This window comes from Microtus ochrogaster, unplaced genomic scaffold (assembly GCF_000317375.1).
Source record: "Microtus ochrogaster isolate Prairie Vole_2 unplaced genomic scaffold, MicOch1.0 UNK92, whole genome shotgun sequence".
In the NCBI taxonomy this organism is placed as follows: Eukaryota; Metazoa; Chordata; class Mammalia; order Rodentia; family Cricetidae; genus Microtus; species Microtus ochrogaster.
Genome location: NW_004949190.1, coordinates 945,451 through 967,179, shown reverse-complemented (window position 1 = coordinate 967,179; position 21,729 = coordinate 945,451). Strand labels below are relative to the sequence as shown.

At 39.4% G+C, this 21,729-nt stretch overlaps 1 protein-coding gene across 5 annotated transcripts in view; it reads left to right on the top strand.

Annotated features, from left to right (window-relative positions):
* The first annotated feature begins 10,261 nt into the window (after positions 1–10,261).
* Positions 10,262–21,729, top strand: part of Dcx (doublecortin) — an 89,786-nt gene continuing 78,318 nt past the window's right edge. For 2 of the 5 annotated variants that reach the window (XM_026777959.1, XM_026777956.1), the window contains exons 1-3: positions 10,262–10,344; positions 12,138–12,523; positions 20,214–20,554. In XM_026777959.1, the coding sequence (XP_026633760.1) occupies positions 12,160–12,523; positions 20,214–20,554 (705 nt within the window). In that variant the 5' untranslated portion in view covers positions 10,262–10,344; positions 12,138–12,159. Of the gene's footprint in view, positions 10,345–10,397; positions 10,520–12,137; positions 12,524–20,213; positions 20,555–21,729 lie in introns of those variants that run through there. The other 3 variants (XM_026777957.1, XM_026777960.1, XM_026777958.1) reach the window with 3 other exon arrangements.

Sequence of the window (21,729 nt, the reverse complement as noted above, 5' to 3'; positions counted from 1 at the left end):
ACAGCTTAGGACTTCTACACCACAGTTCAATAAATGGGCAGATTATCTAGCTTTAAAAAAATAGAAAACATCAGAGTTACGCTATATTATAGGTCAAATGTACTGAACAGACATCTATTGAATATTTTTCACAAGAACTACAAAATAAAGCCTACCAATCAGCATGAGAAATTAGTTTGCTTTATCTCTTGAATGAGCCACAAGGACAACACTCAATAATTTGAAAACTTCTTAATTGCCTTAGTTATTGTTTTATTATTGTGAAGAGGCTCTTTGAAGCAGTAGCTGAAAACTTTGTATCCTCATTCACAGGCATCAGGCAGAGAGAGAAAAAGAGTGAGAGTGAGAGAGAGACACACACAGACACACACACAGAGACAGAGACAGAGAGAGACAGAGAGAGAGGAGACTGAATCTGGCTTAAACTTTTAAAACCACAAATCCCACTCTCCAGTGACATGCTTCCTCCAAAAAGATGACACCCACTCCAGTAAGGCCATACCTCTTAATCCTTCCCAAACAGTTCCACTGAGTGGGGATCAAGTATTCAAACATATGAACCTATGGGGGCCATCCTCCTTGAACTTACCACACTAATTATATTATGTATCTTCCCTGAAAAATCACTTACAAGAGCAACTTTTTTTAAAATTTATTTATTTATTAAAGATTTCTGTCTCTTCTCCGCCACCGCCTCCCATTTCCCTCCCCCTCCCCCAATCAAGTCCCCCTCCCTCCTCAGCCTGAAAAGCAATCAGGGTTCCCTGACCTGTGGGAAGTCCAAGGACCACCCACCTCCATCCAGGTCTAGTAAGGTGAGCATCCAAACTGCCTAGGCTCCCACAAAGCCAGTGCGTGCAGTAGGATCAGAAACCCATTGCCATTGTTCTTGAGTTCTCAGAGTGAAGTAAGCCAGACCCAAAAAGAGGAACATGGGATGTACTCACTCATATTTGGTTTCTAGCCATAAACAAAGGACATTGAGCCTATAATTAGTGGTCCTAGAGAAGCTAAAGAAGGAGAACCCAAAGAAAAACATATAGGCATCCTCCTGAATATTAACCTTCATCAGGCGATGAAAGAGCAACTTTTGAAATTGAACAAATACAAGAAAATAACATGTGGAGTGATCCATTGGGGCAGTAAGAAATTAAAAGGCAGATAAGAAATTCTTGACAAATGAAAATGTTAACACAACATACTAAAACTTAGATATGACTTGAATCTGTTCTCCAGGGCTTCCTGTGGAAGATCGGTCCACAGCGGGGTAGGTCACTGAGGATGCAACCCTCAGAGAAGACTCACAGTGGTCATGGAATGACTTAGTTCTCATGAGAGTGAGTTATAAAAAGGGCAAGTCAGGCTCCCGACTCCCTCTCGGATTGCCTGTACTGTCATGTAAGCTCCTTTCCTTCTCCACACTTACTCCAGGATGTTGGCTACCAAGCTGAGCTTTAGCTAGATGTTTCACTACGTCCAGTGTGCTCTTGCATTATCAAAACGGTGATCTGAATAAACCTTTTCTTTTCTTTGTAAGTACAAGGGTCAGACTTTTTCAGCAGATTATTTTTTTTTTATTACTTTAAGATAAAGTAGTACAAAATACCAAGAAAGCAGGACCAAGAAAGGAAATTAACAGCAATAAATTTCTACATAAAATTAGATTGCAAAGGCTGGACGGTGGTGGCGCACGCCTTTAATCCCAGCACTCGGGAAGCAGAGGCAGGCGGATCTCTGTGAGTTCGAGACCAGCCTGGTCTACAAGAGCTAATTCCAGGACAGGTTCCAAAACCACAGAGAAACCCTGTCTCGAAAAAAACAAAAAAAAAAATAGATTGCAAAAATAACCTAGCAAAAACTTAAGGACACAACAGTAGCAGAAGGAAAGAAATAACAAAAACCAGAGCAAAAATAAATACAATTGAACCTAAAAACACAAAACACCAGCAAAACAGCAAGTTGATTGTAAGATATATAAAATGAACCAGGATTTCAACCCTAGTACTTGAACTGGCATTTTGGAGTCCATTCTTTTTGAAGGGGTACCTTGTTCATCCCAGATATAGGGAGGAAGGCCTTGGTCCTGCCTCAAAGTGATGTGTCAGACTTTATTGACTCCCCATGGGAAACCTTAGCATTTCTGGGGAGTGGATGGAAGACTGGGTTTTGGGAGAAGGTTGAGGGGAACGGGAGAAGGGGAAGGAATGGGAACTGGAATAGCTTTGTAAAATGAGAAAAGATTGTTTTAAAATATAAATTTAATAATAAAAAGTAAAAATCTAAGTAAGAAATTCTTAGTTAGACTAAGAAAACAAGAGAAAAATTTAAAGAAATAAAACAGAAGCTGAACAAAGAGATGGAGAACAAACACTAAAACTATAAACGATGATTATGAACAACTATTTGCCTGCAAATAGAAAATATAGAAGAAAGCATAAATTTCAGGATCCATTTATCCCACCAAGATTGAATCATGAAAAAATAGAAAACTCAGACCCATAACAAATAACAAAACTGAGTTACTAACAAAAGACAAGTCCAATGTTGGATGCCTTTGTGGCTGTGAGAGAAGAATCACTACCAATTCTCCTCTGTTTTGAACAAATAAAAGGAAGTAAATTCTTCCCAGGTTTATTATAGATGGCCAGCACTGTTCCATTGCTAAAGCCAAAGAAGGGGACACACATGCACACATACATGCATACATGGATACATGGCAAGGTGGGTATTACAGACCTCGATGAACACAGATACAAAAATTCTCAACAAAATATTAGCAAACCAAATCCAGTTATACATGTGAAAGGTTCATGGCACAAGAATAGAACTTATCCTGAGAATGGATTGGTATTACAGCACGTCCAAATCAATAACCATAATATGTCATATCAACACAATGAAAAACACTACCCACAAGATCACCTGAATAGGTATAGAAAAGCATTTTTAAAGCAATGCTTCTTTATGACAAAAAACCCCTCACAAATTAGTATAAAAGGATCATACTCACAGCAGCATCAGATTGAATGAGAAGAAACAATTTCATCTAAGATCTGGAAAGAGAAAAGATGCTACCTCCCATGACTTGTATTCAACATTATGTAGAAAGTCCTCGCCATCCTAGCCATAGCAATTAGGCAGGAGAAAGAAATTCCAGTTGAAAAGGAGGAAGTCAATCTTGCTCTTTGTTTTCAGATGCATTAACTTTTGTATAGAAAAACCTAAATTCCACAAACATTAGAAAGGCTAAAAAAATTGTAAAGCTTTAGAATATAAAACCAGCACAATGACTTTATGTTATATTTTGTTCAACAGTAAGTGAGCAAGAGTTCTATATGTCCCACCTGTTCACACACCTCTCTGACTTCCCTTGCATCTTCCTATTCTCAAAGACATAACAATATGCACACTAGGCCAATTAATACTATACCATGGCCTCTAAGTGCTTAAACAAAAAGACACTTCCATGTAAGATCTTACATTTACCAAAGTTTTAATCTGATAAATTGAGAACCATCAAGTACTAAAAAGTCTATTTTATTGCAGAACCTTGCCTCCGATGGAGGTGTACACCTCAAGGTCCTGTGGAAGAACTTATGATCAAGGTTCAGATTCAGTGCTTCTGAAATAGGGTGGTAAGAATATATTGCTGTTAGAAGGGTATACTTAGTATCCATAAGTGAATAAAATTAAATTATTTTCTGTTTCTCGTTATTGAGGTAGAGAAAACATGAACAGATGGTTACTGAATGTCAGGTTCTAAGAATTGTGTTTATTTGGTTTTTTTATTTTTTTTGTTTGTGATTGATTTTTTTTTAATTTATTTATTTGTTAAGGATTTCTGCCTCCTCCCCGCCACCGCCTCCCATTTCCCTCCACCTCCCCCGATCAAGTCCCTCTCCCTCATCAGCTAGAAGAGCAATCAGGGTTCCCTGACCTGTGGGAAGTCCAAGGACCACCCACCTCCATCCAGGTTTAGTAAGGTGAGCATCCAAACTGCCTAGGCTCCCCCAAAGCCAGTACGTACAGTAGGATCAAAAACCCATTGCCATTGTTCTTGAGTTGAAGCAACATTTGAATATCTACTCACTGAGTAAATAGGTCTATAGGTCTAGAGGCATTGGGCTAGATAAGTGGGAGACGAAAATAAGCTGGTATCTAGTTATACAACATCTAATTTGTCAAATTTAGTACCTGGCGTCGTAGCAAGGCAAGACCAACTTTATCATATATGAAAAGCATATTCTTACAGAAAGAGGACAAAGATTACATACTAAAACAATAGTAGGGCTTTGTGTGAGTAAATTGGGTAGAAAACTAAGTACTGTGTGAATGAATACAGTGTAAGTAATAGGAGCTTATGATTTTAGGCTCTGGTAAACTTACCATATTATCTGCTAACCATTTGATGTCCTAATATTCACATGTGTTTTTATGTTTTTTGATCTTTAAAATTAGTCAACTAAGTAGCAAGTTTCTTAAGAAATTTCCATACATACTTTTTCCCTCTTTGATCGACACCCCCAGCCTTGTGTCTCCGCTTCTGTTACTCATCTTCCACTATTCCCAGTATTCAATTCTCCTCTTCCTTCCTTAACCCATTTTCCTTCTTATGGGTTCCTTTGTACACATGTATGTGTGTGTACACATACACACACACACACACACACACACACTCACACATACACACACATTATAAGCTAGGATAGAAAACAAAAAACAAATACCTTTGTCTTTCTTAGCCTTAGATACCTCTCGCTCAGTATAATATTTTCAGTTTGACCCATTTTCTTGTAAATCTCATAATTTCACTTTTACCTGTGGATAAATAGAATTATGCATATGCACTGCATTTTCATTATTAATTGAACAGCTGACTGACATCTGAGCTGATTCCGTTTCCTGGTGTTGTGAAAAGAGCAAGAGTAAAGTTAATGTGCAAACTTCTCTATGGAGAGTTGTAGTCTCATTTACATATGTTTCCAGGAGTGGAATACGTAGTTCAATTTTGCATTTTTCTGAAGAGCAGATGAACCAAGTTCTATAGAGGTTGCACCAGTTTACACTCCCAACATCAGTATATAAAGATTCCCCTTTCCTTACATTATTCCAGCATTTGTCTGTTTTCTTGATGATAATCATTCTAACAGGAATTCTGATGGAATCTTAACGTAATGTTAATTTGCATGCTTCTGATGGCTAAGGGTGTTTGAACACATAAGAACTATTTCTTGGCTATTTATATCTCTTTGTTTAAAAAGTGTCCATTCAATTTTTTCACACATGTATGGATTGGCCATTTTGTGGTGTTTGTTTATAATAAAATAGTCTCGAAATTAATTGCCCATGTACAAATATATACCTGGAAAATGGTTTCTTCCATTTTGTAGACTGTTCACTCTGCAGATAGTTTCATAGAAACATTTGGAAGAGATTGAAATCTAACTTAGGCTGTAATTAAGTCACCCACCAAATTAGACCTTGAATCTGACTTTAGGCTATGACCTCTATGGCTAAAATAGATTATAAAACTATGCAGTTAGCTGAGAATTTGAAACTTTGACCTACACATATTATCTCTCCCAAATAATCAGAAACGTTGTGTGATTATTAAGCTATCATAAAACCATTGAAAAAACCACATGCCATGTCAAAATTTTGCCTTCAACACATGTAGTCAGATACCAGATCCCAGAGAGACACCTTTAGTGATCTGTTGCTAAGGATCACTTCTGTCACAATCACCTTATGAGGTCAGGGTTGGAGGATCAGAAGTTCATGACTGGTCTCTGATATATAGGAAGATGCAGGACAGCCTAGGCTACATCAAAACCTATAGTAGTAGTAGAGTAGTAGAGGAGGGGAAGAGGTAGAGGAAGAAGAAGAAGAAGATTAGGAAGAAGACTTACAAAAAGAGGAGAGTGGATAGCCTTGTCTTTTTCCTGATTTTAGTGGAATGGTTTTTAGTTTCTCTCCATTGAATTTGATATTAGCTGTTGGCTTGCTGTATATTGCTTTTATTATATTTAGATATGATCCTTGTATCTCTAGCCTCTTCAAGACCTTTATCACAAACAGGTGTTGAATTTTGTCAAATACTTTTTCAGCATTTAATGAAATGATCATATGTTTTTTTTTCTTTCAGTTTATTTATGTGATGGATTACATGGATAGATTTTCATATGTTGAACCAGCCCTTCATCTCTGAGATGAAGCCTACTTGATCATAATGGATAATTTTTTGATGTGTTCTTGGATTCGAGTTGCCAGTATTTTATTGAGAATTTTTGCATTGATGTTCATGAGTAAGATTGGTCATAGCAGCATTATTTGTAATAGCCAGAACCCGGAAACAACCTAGATGCTCCTCAGTGGAAGAATGGATAAAGAAAGTGTGGAATATATACACATTAGAGTACTACTCAGCAGTAAAAAAGCAATGACATCTTGAATTTTGCATGCAAATGAATGGAAACAGAAAACACTATCCTGAGTGAGATAACCCAGACCCAAAAAAGATGAATATGGTATGTACTAACTGATTAGTGGACTCCAGCCATAAACGAAGGACATTAAGCCTATAGTTGACAAGCCTCGAGAAGCCAAATAACAAGGTGAACCCAAAGAAAAACATATATAGATCCTCCTGGAAATTGGAAGCAAACAAGATCGCTGGGCAAAAGTTGTGAGCATGGGGGTGGGGGTAGGGGTGGGCGTGAGATTGGGGAAAGGGGATCAGACCCCCCATTGCTGTTATAGCCATGGCCTTTGATACTTAGAAAGTTGTTAATTGTATATTGCAATGTTGCTGCAGCAACATCCTAGCCATCTATGACTTTCATTGCTAGGGCAAATAATCAAATCACCAGCAAGACAGTCTTAACTTTGCTTCCCCATTCTTCATGTTATGCAAATGTGTATAATGGAACAAACCTAAGCTTCTTGACAAACACAATATTCATCTTTCAAACCTCTGCAATTCAAGAGGGTACAATTTAAAGGAGGTTGGAATAAATGCTGAGAAGCACCTTCACCATATTACAACTTACATGTAGCTCATCTTTAGTCTATTTGTTGTCTATGGAAACAGATCTTTGGAACTGTCATAAGTTATATGAAAAAGTCATAAGATTAGTGTGTTAATGATAGGTATTTGGGTTGTTTTTAATTATTTCACCATTTTAAAGAATTTTTTTTTGGTTTTTTTCGAGACATAGTTTCTCTGTAGCTTTGGTGCCCATCCTGGAACTAGCTCTTGTAGACCAGGCTGGCCTCAAACTGACAGAGATCCACCTTCCTCGGCCTCCTGAGTGATGGGATAAAAGGCGTGTGCCACCACTACCTGACTTTGAAGAATATTTTAACAACAGCTATTGTTGTTGCTGTTTTCTTCAACATGCATGTGAGTTTCTCTTTGACAATTGCTTAGTCTGTCATTGTTACCATCACAAAACACAACAGAATGGGTAGTTTAGAAATCCCAGAAATTCATTTCAATAGTTATGATGAGAAGGAAGCTCAAGATCAAGGAACCAGTGTATGTGGTGGAAAGGTAAAAAAAGATCATGTTGCTTCCTTGAACGTATTTCATAAGAGCATTAGTTCCAGCTAGGAGTGGTAGTTCAGGAAAATCATCACATTTTTTGTGGGCAGCCTAGACTATTATAGTGAGTTCCAGGTCAGCCAGGGTTACAGAATAAAATCCTACCTCAAAATAAGTGAAACAGGGGGCTTAGTCTCATTTGTGAGGGGTATACTCAAGGCCTTATCAACTCACCAAAGGACTCACCTCTTAATAGTCTCACCCAAAGTCACCGCCTCCCAAAAATTAGTAGAATCAGAACTTGAAACAAGGTAGTCTGGCTACAAAGTCCTTGCTCTCACCATTGAACTTTCCTATACCAAGGTCCAATTGAAACCCTTTGGGTTCCAAAGATCTGTTTTCCAAGCCAATGCTTTAACTATATAGACATTTCCATAGCTGTATAACAAATCTTGGTAAGGTAAATCTTGATTTATAATCAACCCCTTTCTTTCATCTTAGCTATATTTAAATCTTTATATTCAATCATGACAAGTTTAACACCTTTTTGGGGTTTCATAAAAGTTCTTATTCAACTTTTTCTTCATATAGACTTTAAGGGAGGATCAATATTCTTATGGCATATCTTTGTGTCATACTGTGAGCATGGTTTGAGTCCTCTTCTCTCAGAAACCATTAATTGCCAATAACTCCTCAGAGAATGGCAGGTCTTCCTAAGCACCTACCCCACCTGCAGTGTAATGTTGAGGTAGGTCCTAATCTTGTACTGGTCTTCTTCAAGTAACAACAGCTACTGTGAGTTCATGAGTATCATGTCCAGAAGAAACTCCTCAGCTTAGTCCAGCTCTTACACTCTTTCAGCCCCATCTTCAATGATGTTTCCTGAACCTTGGCAGGGATGCTAGAAATGTCCCACTCAGCGCTGAGCACTCAAAAGTCACTTACTCTTATCACAAGGACCAGTTATGAATCTCTGCATTAACCGTTCACAACTGCAAACAGAAATTTCTCTGATAATGACTGAGAGCAGCCATAATCTTTAATTAATCTTAATCTATTAGGTGAAAACATAAACATTTAGAAGGTACTTTGACAAATTTTGACATATTGAGCAAAACAACAATAATTGGTTTCTCCCCAGGCCTTATGCCCTCCACAGACATGGGCTTTTGGCTAGTTTTGTAGAACCAGATGAACTCCACTCTATTAAGAAGACTTCAGCCCCCCATCCTTAAAACCCATTTCCCTTCTTACAGACCTCTACTTACACTTGCTGACCAAGGTTCTCTGTCCTGCCAGGTTCCCACAATCGTTAAGTCCCAAGGAAATCACACAGAGGTCTACATTAACTTTAAACTGATTGGTCTGTTAGCTCAGGCTTTGTATTACCTTGTATAACGTATATTAGCCCATTATTCTTGTCTATGTTAGCCACATGACTCAGTACCTTTTTCAGCTGGCTAGGTCACATCTTGCTTCTTCTATAGTGGGCTCACAACTGCAGAGGGAACTTCCTTCTTCCCAGAATTTTCCTGTTCTCATTGACCCACCTCTACTTCCTGTCTGGTTGTTCTGCCTATACCAATCCTGGCTACTGGCCAATCAGTGTTTATTTAAAACATAATTGACAGAATATATACAATTGTCCCGCACATTCACTCATTCCCACAAACACACAGACATACGCACACAGAAACATAGACGTGCAGACACACAGTTATATAGTAGAAAACAAAACCTTTTGTCTTTCTCAGCCTAGGATACCTCTCTTGGTCTAGTATTTTCTATTCCACTCAATTTCTTGAAAATCTCACAATTTCTCTTTTTACCCATGTGCATATATCTTGCATTTTCATTATCTACTCATCTTTTAACTAACATCTGGCCTTTTTCCATTTTCTGACTTTCATGTGTAGAGCAGCAACAAACATGGATGTGTAAGAGTCTCTAAGGTAGGCTATAGTCTCCTTTGGGTATATGCCCAGGAGTGGGAAGGTGAAACATTAACCAATATTTTACATCAGCCTAAAATGTTTTTAGAGTGATGTTGGCTTTTGTGACCTAAGTACTGACAAATGCTAGTACCCAGGAAGCAGAAACAAGGAAGAAAAAAATTCATCAAATTAGAGGCCAGCCTGGTCTATGTGACTACAAAACTGGACTTCGCCTTGATAAAACAACCAAATGAAAGCTTAGGGGAGTGCTACCTTTCAACTCTGGCTTTCATGATTTCTGTAAGTGTTTCCCCATGTACTGTCCGTTTAGTATCCCTGCTTACTTCACTTCCTATAGAACCAATGTTGGATGCACTAGCTCAAATGTTAAAGAATTTACACATTTTATTTTCTTTGAAGAAGGTAAAAGGAAGAGAGCTGCAATGTCTACGAAACTTGGTTTGGCTTGCTGAGACTAGCCACTAGGCAGATTAGGCAAGGTTTTAGCCAAGTAAAATTGCCAATTTTCTAAGAGAAAGGACTAGCACATCGCTCATTAGAGCATTCTGAGCTTGCCTGTGCAATCTTTTTTTTCCTACCCTGCAATTTCCTCTGGGTTATAAATGAAACCTTTCTAGCTGTTAATGCAGGCTGTGAATTGAAGGGGAAAAAAGCATGTAATTAATCATAGGAGGTTGGGGGTGCTCACTAAGCTTGAGTTACAGGGGAGAAGCTGGACAAGGCACTAGGACCTAGAAGGCAACTATCCACCCTGGCAGGAATTTCTTGCTTGGAGCTCAGACAACAAAGGCATAGAGAGATTGGTTTTCTTTCTCTCAGCATCTCCACCCAACCAGCAGAGAACCGGTGAGTGGGGCTTTCGAGTGATTTCCAAGCAGAATGTAACAGATGTCAAACGGGAAAAGCACAAGGCACACAGCTCTTGCTCTGTGTGTCTGGATCTTTCTTCTTCTCTTTCATTTGTCTTATTCTATAGGATTTTTGTCTTCTAGGATTCTACCTGGGATTTTCCTTTGGAAAAGTGAGTTTGTTGCTCCTTTGTTTTCTCTATGATGCTAATTTGGAATAATAGCACTTCTGATTCTAAAGAATAGCTTTATTTGTACAGCCCGCCTGGGGGAAATGCTTGATACTTGTCTTGAGGAGGTGGGGTCTTCCTGTTGCAGGTTGTCTGACAGAGACAATGCTGAGCTCAGCATAGGTCATCCTGACACTGGAGAAAAGGGGGACTGAGTCTGGCAAATACACTGGCTCCAGTCCCCTTTTACCCCTGTCTATCTGCTTCCTTGTAAATCTCGATGTGGCACTATGTAGCAGCTGAATCCTCTTGCTTTGTGAGTCTTTTTTCACCATCTGTGAGACGAATGTTAATAGTTTGGTTCCTTGGATGTCACGTTACCTTTGTGAGCATTCAGGGCTTTGGTCGTATTAATTGGTTGCATGTTTTTATTGTTTGGGTGGGTTTTTTCTCGAGGGGAGGGGTTCAGCTGGGGGGTGGAGATCAGATCAGATCAAAGCATGACAGATGACCAATTTTTCTTCCTCCATCAATATATCTAGGTAGTAGACAAGTTTGGAGTGAATTGCCTGCTGTGAGGGTGAAATGTTCCTTCAGTCAGGGGAGAAACCCAGAACAATGAAAGGTGTACTTGCCTGTAAAGGTCCCATATGCTATTGAGGGACCCATTTGGGAATCTTTCCACAATTAATTTATTCCATTCAAAGGTGTCGCTGCCTCGGGGTGGGGGTGGGAGAGATGAAACACCTGAAAGGAGAAAAAGGATTCTGTGACCAAATAGAATCAAGAGGAAAGCAGAGCTAAGAGCTTGTTAAATAACTGGTTTTTCGACATCCTCCTCCCCCTTTTCAAACCCCAGCTTATTTCTTATGAATGCTGTATAGCAGCACCAGCTTGATGGGAGAGGGGTTGATGAATAGCACAAAGACACTGGGTATTCCCTAGGGGCTGTTCCTTTAAAAGAGAATCCTAGTTTATTCTGGGGGAGGGGATACACATATTAGAGGAGGGAAAAAAGGATTTGGAATAAAATTGAAAGACCCCTTTTCCTAGCCATTGTATTGCAATGCAAAGACTGCTCCCTAAGCTGGGGTGCCAACCTTGGCTAGCTCCCTGTTTCTCTTCAAGGGGAATTTTGTCAGGCTAGGGATTCATTTACAACTGTTAGTCATGTGGCCATGTGTGAAGAAGCAGATGCCAGTTTTAATGTATTTTGCCCGAAGTTACAATTTGATAGGAGCCACTGTCAGTAAGTTACAGGGTTTTAAGCTATTTCAATACCCCCTCCCAAATTTGGAACAGTGCCAAAAGTGCCACCCTTTTTAATCTCTGGCTCCTATCCCTCCTCCCCAGCATCCAGTCCTACTGCCCAGCCCCCTCCTCCATCTCTATTAAGATCAATATTCCTGCAGGTCAGGGACAAGCAGCAGATGGGTCACAGGCTTTTTTCAACCAGTTCTTTTCACAGGCAGCAGATTGCAGCTTGGGATCTGGCTAATATTTGAATTTCTTTCCTTTTCTTTTCTTTTCTTTTCTTTTCTTTTCTTTTCTTTTCTTTTCTTTTCTTTCCCTTCCTTATTCTGTGCCTCTCTTTATCCCCACCCCTTTCTCTAACAATCAGGTTGCTGTAGTTCCATCAAAATATGGAACTTGATTTTGGACATTTTGACGAAAGAGACAAAGCGTCTAGGAATATGAGAGGGACACGGATGAATGGGCTCCCCAGTCCCACTCACAGTGCCCACTGTAGCTTCTACAGAACCAGAACCTTGCAGGCACTAAGTAATGAGAAGAAGGCCAAGAAGGTACGTTTCTACCGCAATGGGGACCGCTACTTCAAGGGGATTGTGTATGCTGTTTCTTCTGACCGTTTCCGTAGTTTTGACGCGTTGCTGGCTGACCTGACTCGATCCTTGTCCGACAACATCAACCTGCCTCAGGGAGTGCGCTATATTTACACCATCGATGGGTCCAGGAAGATCGGAAGCATGGATGAACTGGAAGAAGGTAATTTAAGCAGTGGGTGGCAGTTCCTGGAGACAAAGTATGTTCTTGTTATGGTTACATTTTTAGTCCCCCTTGAAAGAAACTAGGCTATTTGTTTGCCAAAATATCAGGTTGACTGATGCTCAGGCTTCTGATTCCAAAGTCACCAACAGGACAGTTAGCTGTCATTCTTCATACGGTTGCTTCTCCGCTGAGGTTGAAATGTACACGGGTGTGCTAATGCTAAATGTGCTTATCTGGTTGGGTATACAAAGGAAAATGTGAACTGTGACAGTCACTCTAGATCTCGTTCCTAATCAACTCTGTGTGGCACCATCAGAGCAGGCCACGGAATCATTAGGGGAAGGATGTTTGGTTGGTTTAACAGATAAAACAATTGTGTCCATATTTCCTGTGAACAACTGAGGAATTGTTTGGGAGTGGTTGCTCATTAGAAATACATGTCCCAAATGCGGGACCTCCTGGATGTGTTTGCAGAGGATTAGACTTTTAGGTAAGTGTTTGCTGCTCAGCTGTTGCTTCTAAAAAGCTCACTTCAGGGTGTGTCTGAGAGGCTGAGATCATTGGGAGAAATATGAAAGAAAGCTGTAGGTATGTCTGGTATTTTAATGAATCCCATTTCTATTAGAGTAGATATGAGTCACTTTACCTAAATTCTTTCAGATCCTCTCTATAGTTTGCAATTGCAACTGAAATTTATGAGTTGGCTGCTGAAAACCTTGACAACTGTGGACCCATGTGATAACAGAATAAAAAACCCAGATCCTCACAAAACTTGTTCAAGCATATTTTCATTTTTATGGGTATTTAGAAAATAGATCTTGTGTCTTATTGTTAACATTTTATATTGTCATAGAAACTATTGTGACCAATTTGACCCACAGGTACTTTAAAGAGTAGCCTCAGAGGAATAGTGACAATGAAAATGTTCTTTCAGTCTTTCCTACTTTATTCAATGCTCCCTCCTCCATCACTGCCCTCAATCTCAGAGCAAAGGTCAATAAGTGCAAACAGATCTCTAGGGATTCCAGATTACAAATAGCCAATGAGAAAAAAGAAGCAGCACATTTGGTGACTTAGTAGGAGTGAGTACCCCACCTCTGCCTCACTGTGTTGAGGTTTCACAAAGAGACATGAAAGTGTCCCCTATCAGAGGTTCTATTTCCCTCATGTAGTTGTGGTTTTCAAAGTGTAATTGTAAATGACTTGGGTAAGCAACTTATAAGAGACAATATACACATAGTGGCTTCGTCTGAGTTTAAGAGGTTTCTACATAGCTGATCTTGAAAATCCATATGGAGGAGAATGATTAGATCATATACAGAGAGGGTAGGCAAACATTGATCCTAGGCTTTCCTGATCATCAAAAGGTTAATCATTCTAATGCATATATTAAAATAAAAGAAGGGCAGTTGGGGTCAACTTCAAATCTGGATGCTCAGTCAAGGGAGCTGTCCAACAGAGTAATCAATAAGGTGTGCTTAGGTTGTTGGAAAATCTATACCTCAGTCAAAGTTGAGGGATTTCCCTGTAATAACTTTTATAAACAAAGCACACTGAATCTCCCAGTTTGCCTTAATTTTTATCGTCTGAGAACATTTAAAGGTCATAATACATGCTAGGCCAGAATATGAACCAGACATAGTATTTTGAGTAGGAGTGAAAATGTTATTTTTAATGTCAATGTTACACACAGATTTGCCTCAATCAATCTTTTACAAATATTTCCATATACATTCCATATATATATATACATATATATTCCATATACATATATATGTGTGTGTATGTATGAGTGAGTGTATAGTGAGAAAGGTTGATGATAAACCATGTCAATTTAATCTGTGTAGGTGATCAGCATGAATTTTAAAAAGAGACCACAGCTTTATTCTCACCTGTGTTCTCTTGGTACCTGCTAAATTGGACCCATATACCACTTCTGGGTGCTGTGGTATTTCCTGATGTGTTTCCAAACAGTATAGAATCTGCATAGGGATCAAATAAATGTACTCATCTTGTCTTCTGCAAGCCCAAGTGACAGCGGATGCCAATGCTCTTGAAGACATATGTCAAGGAAATTCAGAGGTATTTCTGGGGGAGTGTTGCAAATGTGATCATTTTTCCTCTGCCATAAAGCTAATTTGGGAAGGGCCCTGGGATGAGGAAGATATGGAAAGGGTTTTCTTTGCTCTTGTTTTGTCAGAGTAACTTATCTATGATAAAAGGTCAGAAATCCCTGTACTTGGTTACTTCTAGAAGAACATGGATAGAAGATCAAAATTATTAATTCATACTGTTTCCTGTTAAGATTTAAATGAGAATATTTGGAAAGATTCCTGGTGAAGAATCAGGAATATTGGGTTCTCATCTTGGAGCAGATTACAACGGATAATGAAATATTAGGAATGAGATTTGTGTCAGATGCAGATCTGATAGCTTCTAGCCTGTAGAAACTTGGGGAATTCAGTAGAAACCCTGTGTCTCAGTTTTTTAAATCTATAAAATGAAAAAAATTTCTTTGAGAATCAATTAAGAAATGACATGAAGCATTTTGCATTCTTCTTTATACACAGTGATACTCAATAAAGAGTAGCTATTACTGTCTGAGTCTCTCTAACCTAAACCTCCTTAATTATATGACTATGGGCTTGTCTCTATCATCAATGGTACTAATGTTCTCTCTTTTAAAAATAATTGCTTTAGTCTGGGGCAGTGGTTCGCACTTTGTAACCCAAGTATCAAGAGTCTGAGGCAGGAAGATTGTGAGTTTGAGGCCAGTCTGGACTACAGTGGTCCTGGAATACATTACAGATCAACTGAAACAGGACCTCGAAGTCTAGGGACTCTAAACTCATTTTTTTGTACTCTTTATTGAGAAATTGTTTTGAGTATTATGACTTACAGCATGTTAGATGAGGTGATTTTGATGAGTCCTTTCCATTAAAAACAGTGATACAGAGTTCCTAGCTGTAGAAATCCTCATTTCTGTTCTTTTTGGCTTTGTAGACTTCAGAGGAATGGCTCACACAACACATGTTTCCAAATGATCAAAATATTAAATATTTAGCCTAAAACTGGATAAAACAAAGAGCAAATGCTAATCACTCTGACCTTACGGCAGCCCCGACACTCCCTTTGTCTGGTGGCTCTAGTCAACTGTCTGCCGCTGGATGTGGGAAGCAGCAAGGGAAACATTTTGAGTCTAAACCTCATTTTTCATGTCAGCCTTTCCCACAGCTTCTTGTATACAACGGGGGTCTTGGCAAAACCACAGAGGATGTGGCCCTCATTAACTGTCTCCCCAGATGGTCACTGAAGGAGAATCATCGGTTGTATTTTTTTTTGGTTTGCCTTTTCTCTATCTTTCATTAGAGAAGCCTTGTTCATTTCCATCATATCTAATCTTTTCTTCACTTCCATATTTATATACACTTCTCAATTTCAGGGTTATATTTGTGACTAGCCAATTTCTGTGTATTAAGACAAATTTGAGCACTGTTAATTATTCAGAACATTGGAGGAATACATAAAAGTAGGACAGCCTTGGATAACTTGAGCTCTATAGTATAGACATTGTACAATCCAGCTGCTTTTCCATAGTGCACTTGTTCCAATGAGATGAAACCTCCTTCTCACTAAGTATCTTATTACTAAATCAAGTGCATCACCCAAAGCAGGGGTTTTAAGACACTCAGGAGTGATGCATGGGCATCATGATACAACAAGCTATCATTTAATATTTCAATGTAATAATGCAATAAAGTATCAATCAATATTTTCTTTCTTGTGCTAGGGATCCCCAGAAAAGAATAGAAAGCACAGGGAAAATTGTCTTTGCATTAAGAGATTATAAATGTATGTGACTCTTTGGAAAAGGAGCCTTCCTGAAGGTGAGGAAGGGTTCTCATGGGATCATTTTGAACATAATACCTGTTACCTTTATACCCCTTTAGTTGTGTTTCCACCATTTCATGTCCCTTACCCCTCACCCTAAAGCAGGTGAATTCCAGCAAATTGTCACTTTGCTTAGCTCAGAAGTAGCTTTTTGTTTTTAGGTTCCCAGAGGGTAGAAACTAACCACTGGAGGCTGTGGCATGGTGGAAACTCAGCTATGGGAGGGGCAAGATGCCTCACACAGCTCCAAGTGCTAAGTAACCATTTAGGAAGCACCGACTCTCAAAATAGACCTGGGAAATATTTGCAGAACCAGGCAATCTTATCTATAACAAAGCAACACATCTAGACCTTTCCAATAATAAGCTAGAAGTTCCTTGGAGACGGGCATCTAGGTTTTTGTATTTGATTAAAGCAATAACTATTTCCTCAAGCCTGCTTGAGAATGAAAACAGAACGGAAATTTCCTCTTATACATCTTTAGGCTTACAAGAGACTCTGCTATCACTATGTGAAATGCCTTCACTCTGTAGATAAAGAAGTCAAGAATTAGAGAGATTATATGACATGCCTGAGGTCATATGGCTCCTGAGAGTCTGGCTGGGATTTGATTTAAAATCTATCTTCTTCTTCCTCTTGGCGGTTGAGATTTACAAGCATGAACAACCATGCTCTACTAATAAGGCACTAGTGTTTTTATTGTTTCAGTCTCCTGCAGCCCAAGCTAAAGCCACATTTGCTACATGACTGAGGATGACCTTGAACTCCTTCCCCTCCTACCTCTCTCGCTAAAGCACTGGGATTATAGATGTGCATAACCTTGCCTGGCTAAATCACTGTTCTTCATCATCATAAATGTCTTGCCCTAAGTGGGCAATAGCAGCTGCAGCAGGCAGCAATGGCCTTGCTGTGTGCAAGCTCTAAAGCTGCTGCATTGGTAATTTGCAACTTCAAGAGTCTTTTCTAGCACCATGAAATGTGAATTAGTTAATTAATATGCAAGGTTTCCCTAGGTAGGCCTGTTTGGTCAGGAATTCACTCTGTGAAGCGGGCTGCCTCCAGTTCACAGAGATCCTTTTGTTCCTGTTTCCTGCGTCTGGCTATTACACGCAGAGCAGGCAATCCTATCTTTGAAGCACAGGACCCCAGAAATGTTCATGTTATACAGTCTGCCCATCTCACGTCATAGACAGCTGCCCTTGATGAGTTTCTTTGCTCTTCTTTAGCTTTGATTCCTCATCACACTGTGTCCTTTCTCTTAGCTTTTATCTCTTTCTCTTTCTCTTTCCCATTTCCTCCTAGTTATTGGTCCCTTTAGACAAGGGCCTTAATGATAATAATGAGAATTTACAGAGTGCTTACTATGCTCCAGTATCTGAGCTCAGCACTTTTCATCCACCCCTGGACTTGTGCCCACAGCAACCCTATAAGGTCGGGCTTATTATTAACACCCCCCACCTTGCAGACAAGAGACTGCTGCCAAGGGAGTCAGGTAATTTGCCAAAGGTCACACAACTAGAAAGTGTTGGGGATCGCAATCTGACTGACATCATAGCAGCTGTTCTTTTTCCACTGCTATGCGTTCAGGCCAAAAGTAGAGAGGGGAGTGATTAAAATGTACCCTCAGAAGGTGCTCAACATAGATTTGGCTGAGGGCAGAACCCTGTGGAAAGTTCTCGGGTGCCATATGATACTGTAATTATTTGCCATCATATTCATTTTCATCTGGGGGTAGTTAATCATACTTGTAGTTCAGAGGCTTAGAGATTTCAGAGGGAGAGTAAAAGAAAAGACCAGAGCCCCCTAATAGGGCAACACAGCTGCCTCCTCAGAAGAGTTTGCACATGAGTTAAATCATAAATATAAAGCCCTGGATGTTTCCACTCCACCAGTTGTCTGACAGAGTTTGAAAGTCTATGGAAAGTAATGGAAAACATCTGACTCAAAGGCAGCGACCTCTTGGAAGATGCTCATGAATATGATGAAGAGCAGAGGCAAGAGGCCATTTCTAGTGTATGTGGTGGGGGAGGATGTTGGCTGTGAATATATAGAGGAATCAAACGGGCCCCTTTATCTGTGTGTCACATTTTACAGATCCTAGCTTCTAAGCACTGGTGTTTGCATGCCATTGAGGCCAACAAAGTCAGGGTCTCTTAGCTTCGAAACTCAACTTTCATCCTGACTGACCACATGCGCACCAAGTAGGTCAAGTGCCTATGATTGCCCTTGATCGGTCTCTCTTGGTTCCCCTACTGTAACAGATCATAAGAGAGATTAAGCATCCTTGTGTGTTACTCTCCCCCTACACACATACTCTTTCCCTCAAAACTACCCTAGAGATTGCCGCTGAGTCTTAGTACTAACTGAGAAACGTATTAATTTACATGACTTAAAGGATTTGGTGCAATCAATATTTGCAAAGAGAATGAATTGTCAGCCTGGTATTTCTGAATATCTCTATGTAATTCTGCTGAGACCAAAGGAAGTAGAAGAGCAACCCGACTTTAATTGTGTTTAATTCTTTTTGCGCTGGCTAAGGGTTATATATTTGTCTATGTATTTAGTTTTATTACTGATGACATAAAGCTTGATAAAATCACTGTTTCTGCAGTTCAACCTCTGGATGAACTTCTGTATACCTCGAGGCGAATGTGCTTTACTGAGCAATTTCTGCTTTTTTTCCAATATAGTCCTCCCACAGGCAGAGCATAACTCTCTCCTAATTTTCTTCAGTTTCTAGTCCCAAGCATCTAATCTCCCCCTCTTGCCTCTGGCCACTGCATTTCTTCTACTGTATTAGTCACTTCCCCCAGCCCACAGTAAGTGTAAAACTCATACTAGACCTTTTCAATTCAATCAAGCTGCATAATGCAGTCTCCCACTCACCAGTGTGGCAACAAAAAGCAACTGATGGAGATGGCATCAAATACACAGATGAAATGTGCAATATTTAGGAGAATGGAGAAAGGTGAAAGGGAGTAGTAGTTACAGGAAAGCATATTTTCTAAGGAAGAGCTAGACTTGCAAACACTAAGAAAGCTGTGTGCGTGTGTGTGTGTGTGTGTGTGTGTGTGTGTGTGCATGTAGCTTATTTAGATACTTTCTTCATTGGGAGAGGGATAAGCAGTAGGTTACATACTTATACACACATTTAGACATTAAACTCATGCACACACACACACACACACACACACATACACATAAACACACCCTTTACATTTAGATCATTCTACAGTTTAGCACATTAGTTTGTGCAAAAGATAGTTTGGCTCGTAACCAAGTGTGTACTGAATGTCTGATATGTAAGGTTGCTTAGTTCACTTCAGTTTGAAATAAAAACAAATTAGCTTTAAAATTTTTCCTTGGTTCATAATATAGCAAAAGGAAGAGACTCTGAGTACAAACGTAGCATAGGAAGATCAGGACACAGAGACATGTTCAACATGCTCCAGTGGTACGTGGAAGCTAATGAGCATCATCTAAAGGGCCAAGCATTTACATTACGATAGCATCATGCTGATTGTATTTAATCATACATGGAGGTGTTTGCTGTTTTTATAACACTTAGATTTACAAGGTTCTTCAACTAGATATGCCTTTCTAGTGAAGAATGTTTAGCTGATTACTTTTGAATTTGAGGAAATCAAGTTGTCGGAGGGTCAACCTGGATATAAGGTTGGTTATTATCTCAACATTTCACCCAAAGCTTTATTTTGATGTGAGTGTATAGTAGCTTGATTTTCATCAGCCTATCTGCTCCTGAATTAATCACCTAACCATTTATTTCTTCCCTTAGGGGAAAGCTATGTCTGTTCCTCAGACAACTTCTTTAAAAAGGTTGAGTACACCAAGAATGTCAATCCCAACTGGTCTGTCAACGTAAAAACATCTGCCAACATGAAAGCTCCCCAGTCCTTGGCTAGCAGCAACAGTGCTCAGGCCAGAGAGAACAAGGACTTTGTGCGCCCCAAGCTTGTGACCATCATCCGCAGCGGGGTGAAGCCTCGGAAGGCAGTGCGGGTGCTTCTCAACAAGAAAACAGCCCACTCTTTCGAGCAGGTCCTCACTGACATCACAGAGGCGATCAAACTGGAAACTGGCGTCGTCAAGAAACTCTATACCCTTGATGGAAAGCAGGTCAGTGCCTGTACAAAGTACTTCTCTCATTTTCCCCACTGTAGATCAGCGTTTCTCAACCTGTGGGCCACGACCCTTCAACAGGGGTTGGCTAAGACCATTGGAAAACACAGATATTTTCATTATTGTTCATAACAGTAGCAAGACTGTATTTATAAAGTAGCAATGAAAATACTTTTATGGCTGGGGAGAGTCAGCACAACATGAGGGACTATATTAAAGCAGCTTTATATTGGTTGAGAACCCCTGTTTTAGATGCTCATTTTATACCTTAAATCATTACACATGGTTGAGGATCTCTCCTTTCATATCCCTTCATCCTGAACTAGTACTTTTATCTCATTTGGGAGAAAGATCTCAACAGACAAAGCAATGAATCAGAAATTGGCTTTTTGAAATTCATTTTACTTTTGATTTTGATTTATGAGGCATAGTGGTCAGTAAGACCCCAGATTTTTATTTGCTAAGAAAAAAAATGTTTTTAAAACCAAGTTTTACAAGTTGATATATGTCATGATGCAATCTTGATCATTTTATACACATAACTAAAAATATGATTTCTTCCACTCATTTTTAAAGATACTCCCGTGTTGATAGTCCACTTCCATTTGGATGAAAGGGAGTTGAAGTGACCCTATAACTTATATGAAAGGAGACAGAAAAGGGGAATGCACTGAAACTTGCGGGGCCTTGTATTTGTCTTACTCTAAGATATATATTTCTCTCCCTTTTCCATGTTACATAGCTGTTTTAATTTGGTTCCATGGATGGTTTGTGTGAGATAGGAACTATTTCAGGATTCTAAAATTAGCCCAAGAAAGATGCTGCCATCTGTTCCCCTCCAAATCAGGTTCTTCATGTCACTGGTCACACTGCTGAAGTGCCACCTATATTAGTATCTGGGAAAGAATGCACCCAGGCATCTCCATAAGACAGATGCACCATTCTCTTGAATGTAGATATCTGTAAATATGTAACAAAAATGTTCTAAGAGAATTGTAACAGTGACTAGTTCTATTTGTTCAAAAAAATCATTTCAGTTACTCATCTAGAAGACAAGTGAGGATTATTAACAGTCCACTATCCTACCTCTTAAAATATCTTCCATAACTGAACAATTGTAGAGTTTCAAAATATAGATTTCTATATATCAAAATTACTGTTGGGTATTTAAA